The sequence below is a fragment of the Medicago sativa genome, chromosome 1 (genome assembly GCF_051527215.1).
Source record: "Medicago sativa cultivar Bolivia chromosome 1, Bolivia_mono, whole genome shotgun sequence".
Taxonomy (NCBI): domain Eukaryota; kingdom Viridiplantae; phylum Streptophyta; class Magnoliopsida; order Fabales; family Fabaceae; genus Medicago; species Medicago sativa.
The window spans coordinates 28226387-28251005 of record NC_140749.1 but is presented as its reverse complement, the minus strand read 5'-3'; the positions used below and the strand labels follow the sequence as shown (position 1 = coordinate 28251005).

General features: G+C 32.4%; 1 protein-coding gene and 1 long non-coding RNA gene across 3 annotated transcripts; both read right to left on the bottom strand.

The window, feature by feature from the left end:
* Positions 1–332: 332 nt before the first annotated feature.
* Positions 333–4896, bottom strand: LOC146953982 (Transducin/WD40 repeat-like superfamily protein). Its single transcript, XM_085713163.1, has 3 exons — positions 3601–4896; positions 1875–2485; positions 333–1056 (listed from the first exon to the last, which is right to left on the bottom strand). Exons 1-3 carry the CDS (start codon positions 4858–4860, stop codon positions 519–521), a joined length of 2409 nt encoding a protein of 802 aa, XP_085569289.1. The 5' UTR covers positions 4861–4896; the 3' UTR covers positions 333–518.
* Positions 4897–21411: 16515 nt separating this feature from the next.
* Positions 21412–24337, bottom strand: LOC146953981 (uncharacterized). 2 transcript variants are annotated; one of them, XR_015011593.1, is made up of 3 exons: positions 22732–24270; positions 22192–22356; positions 21412–21975 (listed from the first exon to the last, which is right to left on the bottom strand). It is a non-coding gene; the product is annotated as an uncharacterized LOC146953981 (long non-coding RNA). The 2 variants fall into 2 exon arrangements; XR_015011592.1 differs by having other exon boundaries at positions 21412–22356; positions 22732–24337.
* Between the last annotated feature and the right edge of the window lie 282 nt (positions 24338–24619).

Here is a 24619-nt window from a genome sequence, read left to right as displayed (position 1 = left end):
TTTCACCTTCGATTCCGAAAGAATTTAAATCCCTTTATATATATCCTTCAGGAATTTAAAAACAATAGCAAATAGGGTTTACTGAGCCCCCCTTGAACTCTAGTTTATAGGCTTTCGGGGAATGTTATTATTCTTCCTTACCTTTTCAAAGCATCTCTTGCCATGCTTTTAAGACCATTCATTTTAGCAATGTTTGAAAAATAATACAAACATTACTCATCACAAGAGTTGACTTCACTTCTAGACTTCAGTTACCAAATTGTGCACTACAGAGGGTGGAGGAGAGAAAGTGTAGGCATATAATCAACAAGTCTCTGAGTATTAAACAAACATTCACACCAAACACACTTTTCTATCATTAAACAAAATATATAATCCTTAAACAGCATTGCAAGGAAGTGGTAAAGCATAAACTAACCCTTAACCATTAAAAACCAAATTCCTGCTTTGCAATTGCAGAAAACTACTGCACTTAATTACTAGAAATACAATAATTACTAAAAATACATTAATTAATTTCAAACTATTAGATGCCTCCACATAGCTGGTCGATCTCTTGATATCAAAAGAGAACGAGATCCCATATAATCAAAGGAAGGCCAATATAAGTCATCAGGACCAACAACTTCCCTAAGATTCTGACCATTATTATTATTATCATAAACCCTTAATGCATCATCATCTTTCATTGCGTCAAACACATATAGTCCTAAACCGCACACACCCATGACAAAGTCAGAATTACCCCAAACTTGTGAAACTGCTGCATAATGTGCGTGTGCATTGGATTCTGGAAAAGTATAGGTGTTGAATAGTTCTTGTTTCCGCAATGAAAATTGTTGTATCAGCGATGATGACTGTCTTTTGCCCATTGAAGTGGAAGCGGTGCATCCAAGGAAGACAGAATCGCCGCGAGAGAAAATAGATTGTACATTGACACCACCATGTTTTGGTATCTTAAGACCAATGCCGGATGGTTGGCGAAAGTCCAATATGTTGATAGAATCTGTGGTGCAGAACACACCATCGTTTCCTTCAGCTTCTGAGGAGCTTACTCTGCATCATCATAATCCAAAGGTTGGTTAAAATGTATGAAAATGGAGCACTTGTGAAAATAGAAATTCATTTGTTTAATATATGCATGATAATTGAAGGTTTGGCTTGGTGGTTTTCTTAGTGAATGATGACTACAATAAGAATAATGCAAAACAGCAACAGATATATAGTTTTACTGAGTAAAATTAAGTTGTTTGAATCAAAATATAAGATTCAACTTAGTATGTTGTCAAAAAAAAAAAAAAAGATTCAACTTAGTATGAACAAATGTTCTGTTTTTAGTTCTTATCTTTAATTCTAATCGAGCAAGTGTCACTTTAATTAATTATGTAATGGCAAGTTCTAGTTGTCCAGTGTGAATCACAACTTAAATACTGTCCAAAACACTGATGACGACAAATGTCACCATTCAAAAGTAGAAGCTCAAGGTCATCTTCTTCCTTACTACAGAAACAGTGATCTGAAGTCAGTTTGAGAGAAACAAGAGAAAACAAATGAGTTGAGTTTTGAGAGGCATATATATATCAGCTTTCTCTTATTTTTGTCAAACTGAGTCGTCAACAAACAAGCAAGAAGGATTGTAAACTTCTATTTCCAAAGGCCGATGTTGGAATTATGAGTGATTTTCAAATAGTATTATAGATCAACTATCAACATGGTCCACAACAGAACTTGTGTATTATGAACCAAAGTTGCTTTTACACAACTATATACAGGTTTAAAAAGACAGGAAAATTATTTTCTAATTTGAAATGACAGCAGACAAGAATACACTAAAATAGTGAATATAAGTAAAGCCAATGTTAAATCAAACTAACCTCTTCCGAACCCCTCCACCGAGCTCAGCATCAGTATTACTCACATGGAAAGCTGAAATTTTCTTACCACCAAAAGGAACAGAAACCAAAGCTTGAGGACTAAGTGAATTTACATCCCACAAAGTAATGGATTCAGCTTCAGCTACAACTACTTTTCCTCGATTTCTCCACTGCAAAGGACTAGAGTATTCCATAGCAACAACAGGCTTCTGAACCTCCCAACTCATGACTTGCTCACCATCGCGAACATCGAAAACTTTCATACCTCTCTGTGAGCTACATGTAGAAATAATGAGAGGTCCACATGGTTTATACCACCATTGTCTAGAATCTGCTGATAATAGGGTGGAACTGGTAGAATTTCTTCTGATGTTATTTGGTAAAGGTCGAAGTGCTGTTCTAGAGGAAGCTGTTCCATTGTCGAATTGGAAAGCTTTCACTTCTTTTGTGTAAAAATCCCAAGAACAAAAGCCGGATTCCATTGTGTTGCCTGCGGATGCAGCAACGACATATCTTCCGGAGCAACCATCTGAACCTTGAGCGCGAATTAGCCAGCAATCTCTCCATATGCTAGGTGAAGCTCCTGGAGGGGGAATATATAAAGATTTTTCCTGAAAGCATGACGAATTTTTAGTTGGAAAATGCATATTTATTATTTCATCAAGTATGAATATATTAATAAACTATCGTGGAAAACACATAAATCATATCGAAAAGCGGTTTAAGAAGAAAAAACCAAATTAAAATCTAAATGGGCAGCCTGGCATATAATTGTACAGAGATGATAATCAAACTTGAGTAAATTCCAAGTTCATGCCCTTATAATCTTGATGAAGAGACATTAGATTAAGGGAATATAAAAATTCCATATTTCATATTACATCCTGACATCCTCAAATGTCCATTTATATTATTAATTAATATTAATCATTGAACATTGAACAATCAATTCTTTATAAGGGTCAATTGAATCACTCGTCTCAATATTAATTTGGATGAAGTTCATATGCATCCTCAAGATGAGGCAAGCTGGTATGAAACTCAACAGAGACGAATTATTTCTCTCTTCTTGCAGACTTAAAATGGCTGGTTTCCCTTGCCTCAATATTTAGCATGCAAATCAAAAGATCAACAGGATGACACCGAACTTAATAACAGGGGTTGACAATTTAAAGATAATATAACTAATCATCCCGAAACTCCTAACTCATTTCAGAAAAAAAAAAAATTAGAGCTAAACACATAGCCTTTTAAAATACATAAATTGTTTTTTTTCTACAAATATGCATAAATTTTGTTAATGGTTCCTAAACTCTTCAAATATAAGCCATGCCATATTCTCTAAACATATTAATCTCGGTATGATCAATGATACTTAGGAGCCAGGAAAAGATTTACCTACTATCAAGGATTAAAGGCAATAACATGTTCTTCTGGAAAATTTAGGCAATTTTAACCATTGGATAAAGATTGAATTTTGTAACACCAATTTTAAGTGAATGTTGATGAAAAATCAAATTATGCACAGTCCAATTTTTATGCAGTGTCAAGAATCACTTAAATACGTGAATGCAAAGAATTCAAGTCCAAAATTTGGTCCTTTATTCTTAAAGATCACAAAATTAATTACCAAGATCAACAATAATCATCATCATTTACAACAAAATCAAGGCATGACCAAAATTAAATAAAAAGATATCAAAATTTCAAAACAAGCATGCAATACCTCAGAATTGGCAATATCATAATAAGAACAAGTAGCATCATCATTAGCAAGCAGCACAGCTTCCCCTTCAGAAACAAACCAACCAGCCGCAGCAATCCTGTTCCCTATCCCATTCAGCTTAAAGTTAAAAGCTTCATCAGTTTCATCAGCAATAAACCCTTCTTCCTCTTGTGTATTATTATTGTTCTCTTTCCCTTGATCATCAAACTCCTCAAGTTTCTCATCCGCCTCAAGCACCATATCAATATCACACTTTTGATTACTCGATGAACCACTCTTCCCTCTCTCAACCCCATCACAAGGATCACCATGATTCGAAACTTTCCCACTCCCTTCTCCAAGCTTCGCCAAAAACTCCAAAGCTATCGAATTTTCATCAACACAATTTGATACATTCTCTTCGATCTCCACTTTTCCCTTCACCGTCGAATCCTTAACCATTATCCTATCTCTGATCAACTTATGATGAGGAAACAACCTATCTTCAAGCTCATCACTGTTCAAACCTTTAACCAAACTACTCGCATTGATCGGCTTAATTTGCTTCAAATCTTCAACCCCATTAACACCAACTTGCTTGTTATCATCTTCGGAAACAACAACACGAACCATAGCTTTCTCAATCCCAGAAATCTTATCTTGAATATCAGAAAGTATAACTTTTGATTCATCAGGGTTATTCAAATCAAGCATCTCCTTAGTTTTCTTAATATCTGAAGCTATTCTCTTGACTTTTCCCTCCAAAAAAGCAAGCTTTTCATGAAGCTTACTCTGATTCTTATTACTACTATTACCATTACAATTACTATTACTATTGCTATTCTCTTCAACCCTAACCCTAACCCTAGCACTAGCCCCATTAGCAGTATTTGATAAAGTTCTAACCTTTTCAGCACTTTTGGGTTTCTCAGTTGATTTTCTGATGGGGTTAGTGATTGATTTGGAATCTTTTCGATCAACGGAGACGCGGCGGGTTTGATTGAGATCTGAGGGGCTAGGACTTCTGCCTCTAGGGAGAGATGAGAAAGAAGAAGATGATCTACGATCAGTACGAGGAATGGATCGGGTTAAGGGCTTTTGGGTAGGGTGAGTGGGTCCACGAGAAGTGGATCTACGAGGGTTATTGTTTTCTTTTAATGAAGAAGATGATGAAGTGTTGAGAGAAGGGAGTTTGCGTGAGGTGGTTAGAGGAGTGATGGATCTGGTGGTGGGTTTGGTGGCGCCGTCGATGACGGCGGCACCGGAGCGACGAGTGGACATGATGAGTGAGAAAAAAAGAGGTTTTTTTTAGGATTTGGAGTGAAGAAAAGGGTGTGATATTGTTTATGTGAGAAAGGGAAAGTAGAAGAAGAAGGGACACGTGTGGGTTGTTTTGTGTGAGCGGGAAAGAATGAAAATTTGAGTTTTGAAATTTTTCATCTAACCGGGAATTCTAACGTTGTTTCTTTTTTTGTTAAATTAATAATGTTGTTATTAAATATATTAATGTAGTAATGTACATTGTCATATGTTTATGTTGACCACTAAAAACTTTCTAAAAAAAAATGTTGACCACTAATTGAATGATGTAGGAAATTATTACCTTCTCATATGCAGTATGAATCGGATTTAGATCCTCCCCTTCTCTTATTATCCGATCCAAAATTAAAATTGTATGGAGTTCGGTTCGGTTAGTATGACTAATAAAAATTAATTTGAATCGATCTAAATATATGTGTTTGAATTTGGTTAGGTTTTTGGATATTCAAAATGCAACATTTAAACTTTTTATTAATATTACGCATACACAATAAAATAATAGATTTGATGAAAACAAATAGTAACATAAAATATACTAAAATAGGTTTGATTCGATGTATAAGATTAAAAACCAACAAGCAATAGAATAATGCAATATAATACTAACAAAAGAATGAATAAAGTATAAAAAATTTACATTTGTGATCTGGTTCAATTTTAAAATAGTGATCCCAAATCCGACCAATTTGCTTAGTTTTTACAAACAAACAAACATCCAAATATATCCAAAAATATTCGTTTTATTTTGGATTTAAACAACCCTACCCTCATGACAATCTTTATGGATTCTAAATTAATTACTCCCTCTGTCCCATAATACATGACATTGTTGACTATATTACGCATGTCAATGCATAATTTTGAGCTTAAATATCTTGAATAATATATTAGAAAAAATTATGAAAATTTGATATTTTGAAAATACTCGTCGAGACGAATCTAACGACATCTTATATGATATTATTGATCTTTGTATATTAGTATAAAAATATGGTCAAAGTAAGTTAGATCAAAATTGTACATTTTCAAATGGGTCATCTATTACGAGATGGAGGGAGTAGTTTTTTAATAACGGATGTATTCGATCTATATTATAAACTAGATCATGAATTATTCAATTAATCTAAGAAATATACATTTATTTATATATGAAACTCGATGGAGTACTCCTTCTGTTATTAAATATAAACATTCATCGTAAATTTTATGTATATTTTACGTGAGAATATTGCTAAATTTTATTTGGGTATAGTGTATTTAATATTAATTTTCGTGTTTCAAAATAAATCAGTACTTGAAAACGAGGCTACTTGACAAAAAACAATAACAAATGCATCTGGAAAGTTAAAAGATCGTTAATCTTTCGAGGTTATTTGCACCCATGTCATAGAGAATAAAAGGGGTAGTTAACTCCGGAGTTGGCTCCTCCTTGATAGAATAGCAAAGTTGTCTCAAGCCCAAAACATGGTTGTAATCTATGCACCCCCGAGTGCCCATAAGTGGTACGTTGGAGAAGGTCCCACATCGGTAAATCACTTCATTTATTCAATTATGTTTTGATATCGAGGGTACCACCAGACGATCTTTTCATTAAGGTTCACCAACTTTTTAGCCCATTTTTAACTATCTTTCTTTTTCACATCATAATTCTTGAAATCAGTTATAGGACAAGGCATTGAACAACTACTATGAAACATGTGATTCACAAGCCAGATATACAAAACAGGCAGACAACAATATAACATCTTGCCTTGCTTCTCATGGCAACAGTTGAGTGAGTAATAGACATCAACATGCATAACATGTGTTGGATCTTTCCGTCTATTCTTGTAAGCTAGAAAGACATCAATTGTTGGGATATCTATGATTTTTTTCATCGCCATGGAATAGAATAAACCCGAAGATGATAAGAGCTAACACCTCCATAAAAGCATCGCAATCGTTGAGGGAAGCTAAATCACGTGCGCACTTCTCAAAGAAACTTCTTAGGAATCCCGAACTTTCCTTTTTCATGTTATTATGGCTCTGTCTCATTAGTTCTTAAGATCTGAGCCATTCTTTCAGTGTTAGGGTAATTTCCCAAAAATCGGTAGGGGTTATCCTCTTCGAAAGGATAACCTAGGATTTGCCAAATTCCTCCAAAGTAGGCACTAGCTGAAAATCTTGAAAGATGAAACACCTCAGTGGAGGGTCATAGAACTGAATTAACGATGCGATAACGTCTACTTGCACATCTATATTAACCAATTAAGAATCTTCCCATATTTACCACTAAAAGCTAAACATTTGTGAAGTTCTAACAAGTCATAAAACTTATTTAAACTTTCAACTTCGGGCATTTTTTCTTTAACAATCACAGTTTTCTTCAAAATGGTTGGTGTCATGTCAGCACTTGATCCCATTTTCAAAAAATATACTAAGGTGCTTCAGATTTGATGGTTCTTTAGCAAACCTACATAAGAATGAATGAATTAATATGGATGATGTATGACAAACAAACACATAGATAGGATAAACAGATGATATATGACGTCATGTATGACATATGATATGGATGAATGAATTTTATGGTTCAACCTCATGCAATTTATGTTGAATGCCTAAAATGTAAAAATCAACAAGCCAAGGTGAAAACAAGTGCAGACATATTGAAAAATGGTGGCATAGTTTAATCATTAAAACTTGTATCTTAGTTTATTGTGTTTAAAGTTTCACCATTGCTACCTTTTTTGTTTTAATTAAGGGTGTTATTGTGTTAAGGGACAAGGTCACAATTGTATCTAATTGCAACATTGATAAAACTACATGAACTAAATTGCATCTACCTATAGACATGCATACTCTTCCTTTCCATAATATTTTGAACTATCACATGAATATTTACTTAATGGATCCTATGATATAGATATGGTTCAAGCTCAAATGCTCAACTACATAACGGTATATTGAATTTGGTTTTAATCTTTTAGACGTTTTTACCATTTATTTGTATAGTTTATTGAAATAGTATGACTTTATTTTCTTGGTTTTTAAGTGGAACAAATATTTTGATAAATTGTTTGTTATGTTTTTACTTAAAGTCGAATGTTACATTATTATATATAAATCCCCTATGACATGTGCATGTACTAATATCGATGAAAGATTAAGATTATCCTTGTTTATGTCATGGAACAAATATATAGTCATGCAATTTTTGTTTTATATATATATATATATATATGCTCTGTTTTGAAGAAATAATTGATAGAAAAATGGTGGTGGATATCTAACGGTGCCAATGTGCTTAATTTTTCAATACCAAATGAAAGTATTTTTCAATTTATACACGTAACATTTTAGATTATACATTATTTTTGGATTGAACTAGATATACTTATATTCTTGTAAACTTTCTCAGTTTGTTGAAAGTATAAGGTGTATTTTTATCTCCCGGCTAATTTTTTGTTTTACACGAGTGCTTATATTCTTAGTTATTGGTCTCCAAAGTCAAATACCCATATCAAAATATCTCCACTAGTAGGAAGTATATCCAACTAGTGGGGTATTTACGAAAGAGTAACTATAGACGAGATCTTCGTGATAACCATATAGGATGTACATCTAAAACGACTAAGACTAGACCTCAAACTAACCTAAAGTTTCACACATGCCCGAGTATATGGTCTCACTCATAAGTGTGCGCAAAAGTTTAATTATAACAAGAACATAATAAAGTGCTTAAACATTTAAGCTAAACGTGAAAACAGAAAACATAAGTGTTAACTTATATTGCTATAACAAAAACATGTTAACTTCTTTACGAGACGTAAAAATATCAAATTTTGTTGATAGATTAAAAATTGTATTATCTTAGTGTTCTTGTATGGCAACAAACACGAGTCTCCTAAATCTACCTACACTTTAACAAATATTTGTAACCTCAAATATTATTAAGGAACAAGGCATTTTCTCTACAACAGAAAACATGGAGAAAACATCTTTACAAAACGTGTTGATTCCTCCCTCTATGCTAAAATTAGTCAGGATCAAATATGTTGATTCTCCGAGCAAAAGCTTCAGCGAAATACGAAGCAACATTACTCATCACTCGAGTTTGCAACGAAGTTAACAATGCAATGCGTCTCACGAGCATGTTTGCGAGCATAATATTCTCTCACTGGATAGCTTCATCACACGCCATCAAAATGTGAACAAGTTCAACCCCTATCGCCTCTGGGTCCATGGAAACCAGTGTTAAAAGAATATCATTCCACATGTTTAAGTTTGAAGTTCACTCTGACTCTAAATATGAAGTTGAACTTTATAGTAAGAGGGGTTCAAATAAATAAAAATTCTCACAACAACAAAACAAATTGTTTTTATTGTACCCCACATATATTATTCTGCAGGTAGTTATTTCAACTTTAGTTAGGATAAAAGAAACAATTTCAACTTTCTTAAAAAAAATAACATGTTTCCTTTTTTGTCTTACAAAAAGAAAAACTTAACTTGATTTTATTTTTTGTTTTTTTATCAAATAGTCTGGTGGCTAATCAGAAAAACATAATTCAACTTTAGTTAGGATAAAAGAAACAATATGCTATTTCAACTTTCTTAATAAAAATAACATGTTTCCTTTATTGTCAACAAAAAGAAAAACTTGATAAATAAAAACTTCATTTTATTTTTTGTTTTTTTGTCAAATAGTCTAGTGACTAATAATAACATAATCGAATAGTTTTGGATCTTATTGCAGATACTAATCATATACCAAATGAAGGTATTTTTCAATTTATACACCAAGTAATATTTTAGATTATCCATTATTTTTGGATTGAACTAAATATAATTATATTCTTGTAAACTTTCTCAATTTATTGAAAATATAAGGTGGATTTTTCTCTCCCGTCTAGTTTTTTGTTTTACGCGAGTGTCTTATATTTCTAGTTATTGGTCTATAGAGTCAAATACCCATATCAAAATATCTCCACAGTAGGAAGTACATGTGGTATTTACGATATAGTAACTAGACGATATCTTCGTGATAACCATATAGGATGTACATCCAAAACGACTATCGACCACGGATCAAAAGGAAGTCGTTCCATAAAATTTGTTAAATTTTTTTTGTGATTAGGCTTCAAATTGACTGACTCAGCAAATATTTGTGAAAGAATGCACAATTAAGATTTATAGAGAAGCTCACAAGAACCCTTGATCTCATTCAATGTGAGAGACAAAATCTCATGAATAAAGATTACACCAACACTTGTCCAAAGTAATAGAAATTTAGAAATCTAGTTAACTTACCTTCAATGATCATGTCATATGCTGTAACAGCCCAGGCGGGTCCCGGCTAGGTACTGTACCCCCCGGCACTGTTACTCACAAGCTTAATCACTACCCCCCTATAGTAGTGTTTTTGCCTTCCGTGGGAATCGAACCTAGTACCTGGGGTTAAGTACTAGCTCAATTGAAGTAGTACTTAACCCCAGATACTATGTTCGATTTCCACGGGAGGCAAAAACACTACTATAGGGGGGGGTAGTGATTAAGCTTGTGAGTAACAGTGCTGGGGGGAACAGTGCCTAGCCGGGACCCGCCTGGGTTGTTACATATGCAGCAAGAAAAAGATCAATATCTGTTAAAAAATAAAATATTGTGATTAGGCTTAAAATTGACTGACTCATCTAATATTTGTGAAAGAATGCACTAAACCTCAAACTAACCTAAAGTTTCACACATGCCCGAGTATATAGTCTCACTCATAAATGTGTGCAAAAGTGTAATTATAACAAGAAAATAATAAAGTGCTTAAACATTTAAGTTAAACGTGAAAAACATAAAACATGAGTGTTAACTTATATTGCTATAACAAAAATGTGTTAACTTATTTACAAAACGTGAAAACAACAAATTTTCTCGACAGATTAAAAATTTGTGTTCTCTTAGTGTTCTTATATGACAACAAACATGAGTGTCCTAGATCTACCTACACCTTAACAGTTATTTTTAACATCAAATATTATTAAGGAGCAAGACATGTTAAATTGAGTCTGTTTATATTTCATTGACAATTAAATAGATTAAATAGTACCTCCGTCCCTAAATATAAGACTCTTTTGAGAAATGTTTTTGTCTTTTTTTATAAGACTCCTTTGGTATTTCCAAGTTCGTTAATTAATTCTTTACCAACATACCACTATTTATTTTATATCTTTTTCTTCAATCAACATTAAATACTATATTGGCAACATACACTAACTCTCTCTTAAAGGAATAAATTGTAAAAACAATAGTAATTACAAACAAAATTATTACCACTTTCAATTTTATTAATTCCCGTTATTTTTCCAAAAGAGCCATATAATTAGGGACTGAGGTAGTATGTTTTGGAAAATGGAATGTCAATTTAATAAACGGTATTTTTGAAAATAATGCAAAAACTAAGAAAAAAAAACTAGGAATCGCTCAAATGGATGAAATCCAAATAACGTCTAAGGGTATTGTTTAAGGAAGCCATAAAAAGAAATTTTGTCTTGAAAATACAAGTCAAACACACGTAAAAGTCATAACTATAAAATTTCTAAAGTAATAGTTACTACTTTTGTGTTAAAGTATAAATTTATAATTATAGACACATGTATAAATTAAAAAAAAAAAGTTTATTGCCTTAATATGAGTAAAAATATAAACACATGCATAAATTACAAAAAGATAGGTCCCTATATTAATACGAGTAAAAGTATAGACACACATATAAATTAAAAAAAACTAGGTACACATATTAATATATGAGTAAAAATAAAGACACATGTATAAATTATAAAAAAGATACATGTGTTGATATATGAGTAAAAATATATTCACATGTATAACTTGTTGTGGGAGAATTTTGTAGACATTTTAAAATATTCTTAAGTGAATTGAAGATATTTGAATTTCAGATTATTTGTTTCTTGGTCGGAGAGAATTGAAGACATCTAAGTACCACAAAGACATGATTCACAATGAAAAGTTATGAACGATGTTTTTCTTATAAAATTTTGATTTTGATTAAAAGTAAAAATATTAATGTTTTTTGTTTTCAAATTATAACAAATCAAACTAATCATGATTATCTATTTCAATGACACTAACAATATAACAAAAAATGTAGTCTAATTTTTTTTAATGACAACAACTACAATCTTTATTATAGAAAAAGTTGTTTAAGAGTATAATTGAGATAACGAAAAAGTAAGTATAGATATACTCACTTAGTTTGTTATACTTTTTAAAGGACAAAGGGAAAAAACTAGACACACACACACACATACATATATATATATATATATATATATATATATATATATATATATATATATATATTCATATCGTGTTTGTTACACTTACTCTTGTCTATTTGTTGTATGTGTTATTTGTATTGAAAGTTGATGGTAATTTTAGAAAGAGAAAAAATCAGCCCAAAAGAGGCAAAACCATTTTTTTTTTGAAACAAAACTATTTTCTTTATATATAGTATAAATATTAATAAAAAAAAATTAAATTTTATGCATGCAGTTTGGTTCAATTTTGAAAAATCAATCCAAAATCAAATCTGAGCAGTTTTCACTAAAGAACACCCAAATACATCTTATAATTTTCGAATTTGTGTAGTTTTTTTTTTATCGATTTGCGATTTTGTTTTGGATCAATTTAAATTTGAACACGCCTAATTCCTTCCATTACTCAAAAGTAACGAAGTTGACCATCTCGGATTGAATGTAGACCTCCAAAATAATAGAGTTACCTTATTTTTATATATTCATGTTATTTTCTTATTAGCATGGGTGGAAACGAGTTAGGTTGGGTCACACTTTGTAAGACCTAAGTCTGACCTACTTCAAAATTTATAGGCATGAGTTTGACCTATTACCCGTCATAGACTCATTTTTAAGGTTTTGCCTGACCTCTTTAATGGTCCGATGAAGTCTGAAAGCCTATTTTACACTAAAGCCTAGCCACACCTATAAGCCTACCACTAAATAGGCTAAATCTTATGAAGGCCTAAAACACACAAATATGTCTGCTACTAAATAATGAAAACTTATGAAGGTTTAATCACATCAATATACCTGCTACTAAATAACCAAATCATATGAATGATTGAGTTTATAAAAAAAAAAAATCAGCGATATTAAAAATCGAAGAGATATTATATATAAAAAGCTTAATATGTCGGCATGATATGTTTAATAGTTTTTTTTTGTAAGTCTAAACATAACCTATTTGATTAAATAGGTTTTATAAAAAGTTTGAGTTTAGCCTTCTTATTAAACCAGTTTGACCGAGCTAAACTTTAAATAGGCCAGACCGTAGGTCTATGTCGGACGATCTGACATATTCTCACCCCTACTTACAAGTTATCACTCATAAGTATGTAAGGTAAACACATACAAATATTTATAAATTTTATTTTATTATTTTGATTGATAAAAAAATATATTTGATTGTTATGAAATATACTTTAAAAAATTTTGTAATTTCCATCGATTTTAATTAAATATTCATTTAAATTTTATCTTATCAAATTTTTATTTATGTCTTTTTTTTTTTTGCAATCAATTTATGTCATTTTATAAATACACATAGTTTTTAGTAACCAACTAGGGATGATTTTTTAGAGACCGTTTTGGTTTGTCGAATTTTCTCTTTCCTTAGTTTGCTTATCTTTTTCTTTCGCCATCCTTTTGAGAGTTTTAGTTTGGTATCTCCTCTTGTATATTGTTTTCCTCTAGTGTATAGTTTTCCTCTTAATCGAAGATGTGTTTCCTTTTTATGCTTTCCCTCCCTCCTAGCTTATCGAAAAAAATATTTCTTTTCTATTATAATTTCCTATCAATGTCTCTCGTATCAATCCAAAACGTCTATCATAATCTTTATCATAAATAATCACTTCTTTTCACTTTCTACGTAAAGAGGACAAGGACTATTTTGTTCCGGTCTATTTTTCTCAAGACTAAAAATTACATTTATTTTTATCAAAGATTAAATCGGATCTTGTGAATTTTCTCAAGGACTAAAATAAATCTTCACTAAAAAAAGTAAAATGAAGTAAATGCTACCAGATAGAATAAAAATAGAGCAGCAACTCAGCCAAAAGCAGATGTAATGTTAATCTTTAAGCCAAGATTAGAATCATCTCTACCTTTGACTGTGATGCAGATGTACATGTTTTTGTAGGTTCTATGGAACTGCCACTGTCATATGGCAGCCATATTGCAATACTTGTGATTTGTTCTGCACCTTTCTGTTTCTCGTGTGCTGATTTCTTCATTGCATGGTTGAATAACACTAATGACATTGCTGAAACTAGAATGGTTGCATATGTAGCTCGGCTGTTAAGAGCTAGGGACACCTTTAGTGAATGTGGCGGTTCAAACCCGCTATGCGCTGCATTCATGATCCCCATTTCCCAATAGGCCATAAGTTACCATGGAGACAACCCTTTGAAAAGAAAAAACACAGTAGTAGACTGACCCTGAAAGCCATTTTCAATAATGGATGAATGATCGAAGGCAGATAGAACCATAGATTATAAGCTATAAAACAATATTATAAATGATGAATCTTATAGTAAGGGTGGCAATATGATGCATGAGATCTATATCCATCCACTATAAAATCCATCCAATCCATTCATCAAACAAAAAAATTTGTTAATGGATTGGTTTGGATCAATCCATTAAAATCTATGGATGGATTTGATCCATCCACCTTATTTTAAAAATCCAATGGATCACCTCTTTAAAATAAAAAAGTCCAATGGATAACTTCAAAAAATATTAATCTTTTTTATTTAAATAATTTTATTTTTTATTATCACCTTATTTTTTTAACTAAACCATTTTTTTAATTAAATCATCTCTCTCCCACTTTTTTTAATTTCATAAATAAAATACCAAAACGAATAATTTCAAAAACAACTTATTAAAAACAACTTATTTATACAAAACAGCTTATTTATGCAAAACAACTTATTACAATCTCATTCTCAAAAACAACTTATTCTAAACAGCTTAATTATGCAAAACAGCTTATTACGATCTCATTTTCAAAAATAACTTATTCAAAAGAGCTTAGTTATGCAAACCAACTTATTTATCCAAAACAGCTTATTACGATCTCATTTTCAAAAACAACTTATTCAAAACAGCTTATTTATGCAAAAACAACTTATTCAAAACGACTTATTTATGCAAAACAGCTTATTACGATCTCATTTTCAAAAACAACTTATTCAAAACAGCTTATTTATACAAAACAGCTTATTACGATCTCATTTTCAAAAACAACTTTTTCAAAACAGCTTAATTATCCAAAACAACTTATTATGATCTCATTTTCAAAAACAACTTATTCAAAACAGCTTAATTATCCAAAACAGCTTATTACGATCTCATTTTCAAAAACAACTTATTCAAAACACCTTATTTATACAAAACAGCTTATTACGATCTCATTTTCAAAAACAACTTTTTCAAAACAGCTTAATTATCCAAAACAGCTTATTACGATCTCATTTTCAAAAACAACAACTTATTTATACAAAACAACTTATTACGATCTCATTTTCAAAAACAACTTTTTCAAAACAGCTTAATTATCCAAAACAGCTTATTACGATCTCATTTTCAAAAACAACTTATTCAAAACACCTTATTTATACAAAACAGCTTATTACGATCTCATTTTCAAAAACAACTTTTTCAAAACAGCTTAATTATACAAAACAGCTTATTACAATCTCATTTTCAAAAACAACTTATTCAAAACAGCTTAATTATGCAAAACAGCTTATTACGATCTCATTTTCAAAAATAACTTTTTCTATATGGTTCATGAATTTACCTATGTATGTTGGTTCATGAACAGATGAATGTTTATACTCTATAGTTTATTCACAAATTTGAAATATATCAGAAAATTCCTCATCCGCTTTGTTGCTAGATGACAATGGTCTTTCAGGGATATATTCAATAGTTCATTCTGCATGATTGTTATATGTTGAAGTTCACTGACTTGGGCAATAACCAACTTTCCCACACATTATACCAGCTTGGATTTGGGAAATGCTGATATACAATGGTTCTTTGTCTAAAATTCAAAACTTATCTCGTCCTTTCTCAGTTTTCTATGTCAATCATACAATAACTTTTTACGAAGATTTCCTAAAACCAACTGCAGTGCCTTGTAAGATCTGATATACACATGCAACCATTCTAGTATGTGATATTAGTCATACAGGTAAGACTTATAATAACTAACTGCTATAAAACCAAATAGACAACTCATAAGTTGACAACAAGGCCTATCCACAAAGTCTAAATTGAGATTCACATGAATGCTTTGAAAGACAACACTGAAGAAGTGATAAGGTTAGTACGCAAGTTGGAACGACAACAAGTAGACAACTCTGATTGACACACCAATAAATGCGACAAACGAAGGCAAAGTTAGCTGAGGCAAATGATATGAAAACGTATACACGTGTCGCAAAATTCTGATGAAGAACAAAACTGAGATGTCTGAGGAAGAACGCCAAGATCATGAAACACATTGTGTCGTTACTAGAGGAAAACTAGCTGATATATTGAACAAAACTAGCACTCGAAAATGCTAAACTAGGTTACTATGATGTTTTATGTACTATCAAATCAAATTATTGATGCATACATTTGGAATAAAATTGCATAAATAAAAAAATCACAATCCTCCATGCTCAGATCAGACGCGGCTGTAACTCAATCCCACAAAACTGACCGGTAAGGTAAGGGTCACTCGAGATTTATAATATCTATGTAGGCCATATCTCTAGACAATGAAGAACTGAACACATCCGCTCACACCTAGCATGATGAAGGTGATGAATGATATAGAGGAAGTCTAAAGTTGACGCAAGACATCTATAACACAAGACATATATAGCACATAAATTCACAAGCAATACCAGGGAAGATCCTTGTAAGAATCAACAAAGTCAATTAAAATTACGGCAGACAGATGGTTGGCTGCAATAACAAGACTCATAAGTCAATTAGATAATTGTGATATCAGCAGCAATGAGGCCATTACATAGCTCAATTCTTCGGATATCAATACACAATTTCATAACCAGTCAGAAATTCAACAACAGTAAAAATGAAATTGATATGGAACTATGATGTTTGGTGAGGGAAGGAGTTAGGTATTAAACCAATAATTGATCATAATTCACAATAAACTAAATGACAAAATTTGAGCCTTTTCATTAGATTGACAAAGCATCAGACCATACAATTGAGGCAGTAGGTTCTGGGACATTTCCCACCCAACTTTTGGAGCCAATACTCTTAGCTAATCCTAAAAAACTATGAGCTGCAACATTTTTAGCTCTACAAATAAAAAACAATCTAACATTTATCGTTGATGACAGTAAGTTCATACAATCTGAGATCACATTATCTATTTCAACTAACTTTAAAGCACACCGTTCAGGCACTGCACAACTGTCTCAGCATCAAACAAGTTTCCATACCTCGTTTCCTTTGCCAAATTGAAGCTCCATCTAAGGCCTGTTGCTTCAGCTAGTGTGGTAGAGATTCAGACATCCTCAAGTTTTGTTGCAGCATAGATGCCATTGCCTTGGTGGTCACGGATCAGCATGCCTTAGCTTGTTGTGCCATCTTCAAAGCAGACAGCATCAACATTCAGCTTTAAAGAGTCAAGATTGGGAGGCTCCTGTTTATCAAGTTGAATTCTGGAGTTTTGCCTAGACCTCTTCGGATTGGCCTTGTTAAATTCATCTACAAAGTCCACAGCACTTGTAGCCACTACAACGGGATCAAACTTATCTTTATTGAAGATCATATTGTTACTGGCTTTCCGCGTCTTCCACATTAGTTATATTTACTTTATTCATTATTTTATAAAGCAATATGATCACTAAGATTTCATGACAGAATCACCATTAACATAAACCATAGCCAAAGGAAAGTTTCAAATTCATTGAGCAACATTTACCAGACAAAATCAGAGCTGAAGTTATAGTGAGCCCACTACATGATATATCTTCTTTATGTGTAATTATCAAAAGGAACAGAGACGAGTGTTGAAAGTATATCATATTTTACACATTTTTTCAAATAAATTCACGACTTCATTTACCGTTTTAATCTTACATAATTCATAAATCACAATATTATAGGTGTGTCCATCAATGAACATTATTAGGTTCCATAAATTTGTTAACCATCATTCCATTCAACTAAACAATTGTTTATTTTAAATTGATTGAAAACAATTGCTTTTAATTGAATCACAATACAAACTCCACATGCTAGAGCAATTTCACTTGACAACCAATTCAGAATATATCTTACAAACATGGATTACAAAAATATTGACGCAATTTTATTAAGCAGTATCAATAACAACGATTGTGTTATACATTACCAAACAATAATAGAACCATTGGTCAATCTTCAATCTTAAAAACAATATGGATGCAATTGAAAGAAAAAACATATAAAGGGAGTACTCTTTTCTCTGATGTGCGTTCTATTATTGCCGATGATTTGGGTTAAGCTGCGTGGCGATACCCGCGAAAAACGAAAGACTTTTTTTCCCTTAGAGCTACCCACATCTATAAATAGAAGCTGCTTTCTCTATTTGGCAAAGCAGGAAATAAATATGGATCAACCAGTTAACTCTTTAACCATTTTTCAAATTGAGCAAGAAATTGTGAATGTAGAGAATGAAAAACTCTGGTCTGAACAAGGTTTCTGAGCCTGATTCTGAGGGATAAATTGCTGAGGAACCTGTTGTCGAGGCCGTTGTAACTTCTGATTTGATTAGTTTACATAACTCGTTGATCAAATGAGCATGTTATCGCAACACTGCGTAAACATCACCGTTAAGACAAATACCTTTGAAAAGTATAGTCGAGGTTATCACATCAGGTTTACGATAACCCAAAATGTCTGATAACCCATCTTCAGAATCTTGATATAAAGAACGGTGAATGGTGTGGCATTGAGAGAATGGTACACACTTCTGAGATTTGCAACAAGAAGAGTGTGTGGACTGTGTTGGAAGGGGATTAGGGTTTTGATGAGTGAGAGGTACTTCGGGTTCTATATATAGCGGCTCATTACAGTGTAAAATGGGTAAATATGGAAATTTACGTGGCTATGTCTTATGTGGACATGAGGTAGCAGATTTTGACCAATATGTGAATGCCACGTTGGTACAGTTTGTCATTGCCATTTTGTGTCAAAAATCAAAATCTTTACACGGTTATTTAGCTCGTGCAATTTGTTTTTTTTTCTTTTATGGTGGTCAAGGTTCGAACCCGACCTTGCATATTTTTTGTTATAGTAATAAATAAAAGGGTAAAATATGTGTTTGATCAATATAAATATATTTGTTTTTAATTTTAGTTCTTCGATTTTTTTTAAAGGAATTAAGATGTAGAATTAGTATATTTATAGGGATAAAAACATATTTATCTCTAAATAAAATGATTCATGAATTTTTACACCCTTATTTTGTTTAAATTAAAGTTGTAGTTATTTAACTCGTAAGCATATCTCAATTACAGGGACAACGTATTGTAATATACTTGAGCATGATTCAAATCCCAAACATCCATTTATTCACCTTAGAGGTGGATTTTAACTATCAAGTTACTTGATAAAAAAAAAGTTGTAGTCATCTGATTTTTAAATTCAACTTTTTGTTTCCTTGAAATAAAAATTTACTTTTGAAAGTTGTGAAAAAATAAATTTTATAAATGATTATGTTGTCGAAATTGAAAGTTAGCATAACACTCGATAGAGAGCTTTCTGCTGTTGTTTTTTTTGTGCTTCAAATGACTATTGGAGCAAACTATGTCCCTCAACTATGAATTTCTTAACTCATCTAAAGTTTGTTAAGTATGGAGTTATTTATTTTATGCTACACAAATCATTGATAAATAGATATAAACGTTACAGACTTTCAAGGTTTTCTACAAAAATTTTACCAAAATATATTCTCCTCAAATATCTTACGTAAAGTAATATAAACGTTACAGACTTAAAAACAGTACTATGAAGGTAACTATGAATCTTACATGTCCCCGTCTACGAATCTTACATATTCCCGTGATTTTAACTCAGTTAGCATGGATAAGTGGCCGGAGTTCGAACCATGAATACCCTTCTTATTCACCTTTAAAGTAAATTTCTAGCCATTCGATTACTTAAAAAAAACTACAAATCTTACATGTATCTTACATGTATCTTCTACATTCATATCTCTAAATGTTTCATCTTTGGACACTCCTTTTACCCTTTGAGAAGTTTGTGTTTAACATGTTTCGTAACTTGCACCACTCCCTTTAATAATATTGAATTAGACAGTGTTGATGGTTTGGAATTTTGCTTTATCAATGATGCCAGCCAAGCCTTTTACAAAATAGTATTGTTCTTCATTAAAATTGAATTGGACTTTGAATACGTACATGATGAAGTAAAGGTTATTGGGACTTGATTAAAACGAGTTCAAATTGCAGGGAATTACAAATCAATTGAACCTTAAATTAACAAATTCCAACTTGTGCATTCATCTGAACCAATTAATGTAATGGCTGAAATAAAATTCTTGCTGGAATCCCCTAACCAAATGCAACCATCAATCTAGGATTATTCACCTTCTTTGATCAACAATGTGGTTAAAAAATTGATGTGGAGACTTCTTAAAGTTAAACACAAGCTTCTTCTGAGTTAAATACAAGCAATCCAAGAGCACTAAAAATCTGATACCTTAATGACAACAAATAGTGAGTAATCAAAATGAAATGAAAGCACACAAACAATCTATGAAGATTTTCAATGACACCAAATTAGACGAAAAATGTAACACAGAAAAATCACTGTTTCCTTTGGATACACAGAAGATATACAATACACAATACGTACACAATTTAATACCACACCGTTGTAACTTATTGGAGTAAATGCCTGATTTGGTCTCTCACATTAGGCACTTCAATCAATTTAGTCCCTCATGTTATCGATATTCTAAAATAGTCACTGACTTATTCAAATATTGATTAAGTTAGTCGTCTCTGCCTTTGTTTTATCGAACATGTTGTTCTTGACTGCTTGCACGAGACCGCTGCAACAATCTGGTCTAGGTTCTACGGCACTGCCGCTGACATATATGGCAGACATATTGCAATATGTTTTGCACCTACCTGTGTTCTCTTGTGCTGATTCCCCCTTTGGAAGGGTGAATAACATCAACGACGTTGCTAACACTAGCACGTGTAGCTCGGCTGTTAGGAGCTAGTGATACCTAGAGTCAATGTGCTGGTTCGAACACGCGATGTGCTGCATTCTGATCCCCATTTCCCGATATCTGGTGGTTAGTGATAAAAACAAAACAATAACATATATAGTAGAATGGCTTTGTGGCCTGGAAGCAATTTTCAATGATGGAAATGAACGAATGCAGACAGAATCATAGATTATAAGCTATAAAACAATATTAATGATGAATCTTATACAAAGAATGAGTGTAGTGAGAAGAAATCAATAATCAGATCATCTAATGACCTGGCTTCCTCATTTATGCAATTACAAAGTAAAAAAAAGCAAGTTTTGAGAAGTTAGTAACCTACATATTCGATCGCTAAACCAAAGAACTCGTACGAGCTGCAGAGACTTTGGTTCTTCCCTAATGGCGATATAAATCTAATGAACATGTGAAAAAGAGATGCAAACTGTCTACATACCCATGATACAATATCCTTTCATGGTTTTCAATCTCAGTACAACTTTTTTTCAGAGCATAAAACTCTAGACCTAAAGGTAAACCGACTCAGCAAGGCGTTTTGTGATTCATTAGGGTAGCTTACACAAATTCTTGATCTCTGTAAGGACACCTTTACTTGTCCAATTCTCTCATCATCAGCAGCCTGTCAAGGTAGATTCAAAATTGTCGGATCAGATGAAAACAATGGCTGGTGAAGATGACTTCTCTACCAATGTTGTAAGTATCCCATGGCTTTGGCTTCATATATGACAACTACACAGAAGATCTGATATGTTAAGTCAAATTATAGTGTCAGCTGAATAGAAAATATATAAGTCGTGCTACTTTAATTTTACTTCGCTTATTCTTTGTTATCAAACATGTTGTTCTTGATGGCTTGCACGAGACCGCTGCAACAATCTGGTCTAGGTGCTACGGCACTGCCACTGACATATATGACAGACATATTGCAATATGTTTTGCACCTACCTGTGTTCTCTTGTGCTGATTCCCCCTTTGCAAGGGTGAATAACATCAATGACGTTGCTAACACTAGCACGTGCAGCTCGGCTGTTAGGAGCTACTGACACCTAGAGTCAATGCGACGGTTTAAACTCGCAATATGCAGCATTCCTGATCCCCATTTCCCGATATCTGGTGGTTATTGATAAAACAATACATTAGCATATATAGTAGAATGGCCTTGTGGCTTGAAAGCCATTTTCAATGATGGAAATGAACGAATGCAGACATAATCATAGATTATAAGCTATAAAACAATATTAATGATGAATCTTATACAAAGAATGAGTGTAGTGAGAAGAAATCAATAATCAGATCATCTAATGACCTGGCTTCCTCATTTATGCAATTACAAAGTAAAAAAAAGCAAGTTTTGAGAAGTTAGTAACCTACATATTCGATCGCTAAACCAAAGAACTCGTACGAGCTGCAGAGACTTTGGTTCTTCCCTAATGGCGATATAAATCTAATGAACATGTGAACAAGAGATGCAAACTGTCTACATACCCATGATACAATATCCTTTCATGGTTTTCAATCTCAGTACAACTTTTTTTCAGAGCAGAAAACTCTAGATCTAAAGGTAAACCGACTCAGCAAGGCGTTTTGCGATTCATTAGGGTAGCTTACACAAATTCTTGATCTCTGTAAGAACACCTTTACTTGTCCAATTCTCTCATCATCAGCAGCCTGTCAAGGTAGAACACCTTTCCAGGCTATCTGCTACACACATTTTCATGTTGTCAAGAAACCATACGTCTACATAGATACCGAAAGACTATCTGCTAAACTCGTAAGTCAACCGTTGGATGTCGTCAGATTAAGAAATTATATTAGAGAACTGTGACATCAGCTCCTTGGACGTCAATACACTTTTGAGGCATTAAGCAATATACATTTCCATTTCCTTCAAGCAACCATATACCATAAAATTTTCTGCTTAAAAATTGTGAATTCTGTAGCAAAAAACATGTTATTTTGAACACCCTCAATCTTAATGCTGAACAAAGATATAAGTTTGATACAATCATTGAAGCCCGTGACAACATAATAAGCCATCGAAACTGTAAGATTATGTCACTAAGGCCTGTTTCTGTTTTCCACAATAATTTTCTCCTTATTATCTTATATAACTTATTCTGTCTCATTGTCAGCACTCAGCACAGTTGTCAAATTAATACAAAATCACGCTTAATACATTTAAACAATAAATTCAGAAAGGAGATGACAGATGAATGTAATCTCCTTTGTTATGTTTAACTATCAAAAGGAAAAGAGACCTTGTCGTTAAAATTTTAACTAGTTTTAGTCTTAAGTAGACTTGAAGAGTGTTGTAAGTTATATCATATTTTACACAGTTATTCAAATAAATTCACAACTACATTCACCATTTTAATCTTACATAATTCATTAATCAGGGTATTATGGGTGTGTCCATCAATGAACAATATTAGGTTTCATAAATTTGTTAATCATCATACCATTCAACAAAACAATTGTTTCTTTTAATTGAGTCACAATACAAATGCCATATGTTAGAGCAATTTCATGTACAAACAATACAAGCATGGCTGCCAAGAATAGACAAAATTTTATTAAGCAGTATCAATAACCGATTATGTTATACATTACCAAACAAAATACCTAAACTATTAATTTTAAAAAACAATATGGATGCAATTGAAAGAAGAAGCATATATAAAATTGAAACAACCACAATGACAAGTTTACATAACCCGTTGATCAACCATCATTGAAAGTGCAGGGCTTCGTAAACATCACCGTTAAGACAAAGACCTTTGAAAGTATAGTCAAGGTTATCTCATTGGTTGATGATAACCCATCTTCAGAATCTTGATGTAAAGAACAGTGAATGGTGTGGCATTGAGAGAATGGTACACGCTTCTGAGATTTGCAACAAGAAGAGTGTGTGGACTGTGTTGGAAGGGGATTAGGGTTTTGATGAGTGAGAGGTACTTCAGGTTCTATATATAGCGGCTCATTACAGTGTAAAATGGGTAAATATGGAAATTTACGTGGCTATGTCTTATGTGGACATGAGGTGGCAGATTTTGACCAATATGTGAATGCCACGTTGGTGCAATTTGTCATTACTATTGTGTGTCAAAAATCAAAATCTTTTTACACGGTTATTTTGCTCGTGACAAATTCATTTGAAAGAGTAATAAATAAAAGGGTAAAATATTTTTTTATCCCTACAAATATATATGTTTTTTTGTGTCGGTCTTTTTAAAAAATTTCTTCAACTTGTAGTCTTTCAGAAGTTTTTCATCTTCTCTTTTAGTCAATTATTTTTTTAAGGGTAAAATACACATTTCAACCCTGCAATTATAGGTCATTTGATTTTTCATTCATGAGCTTACTAATCCTCCCA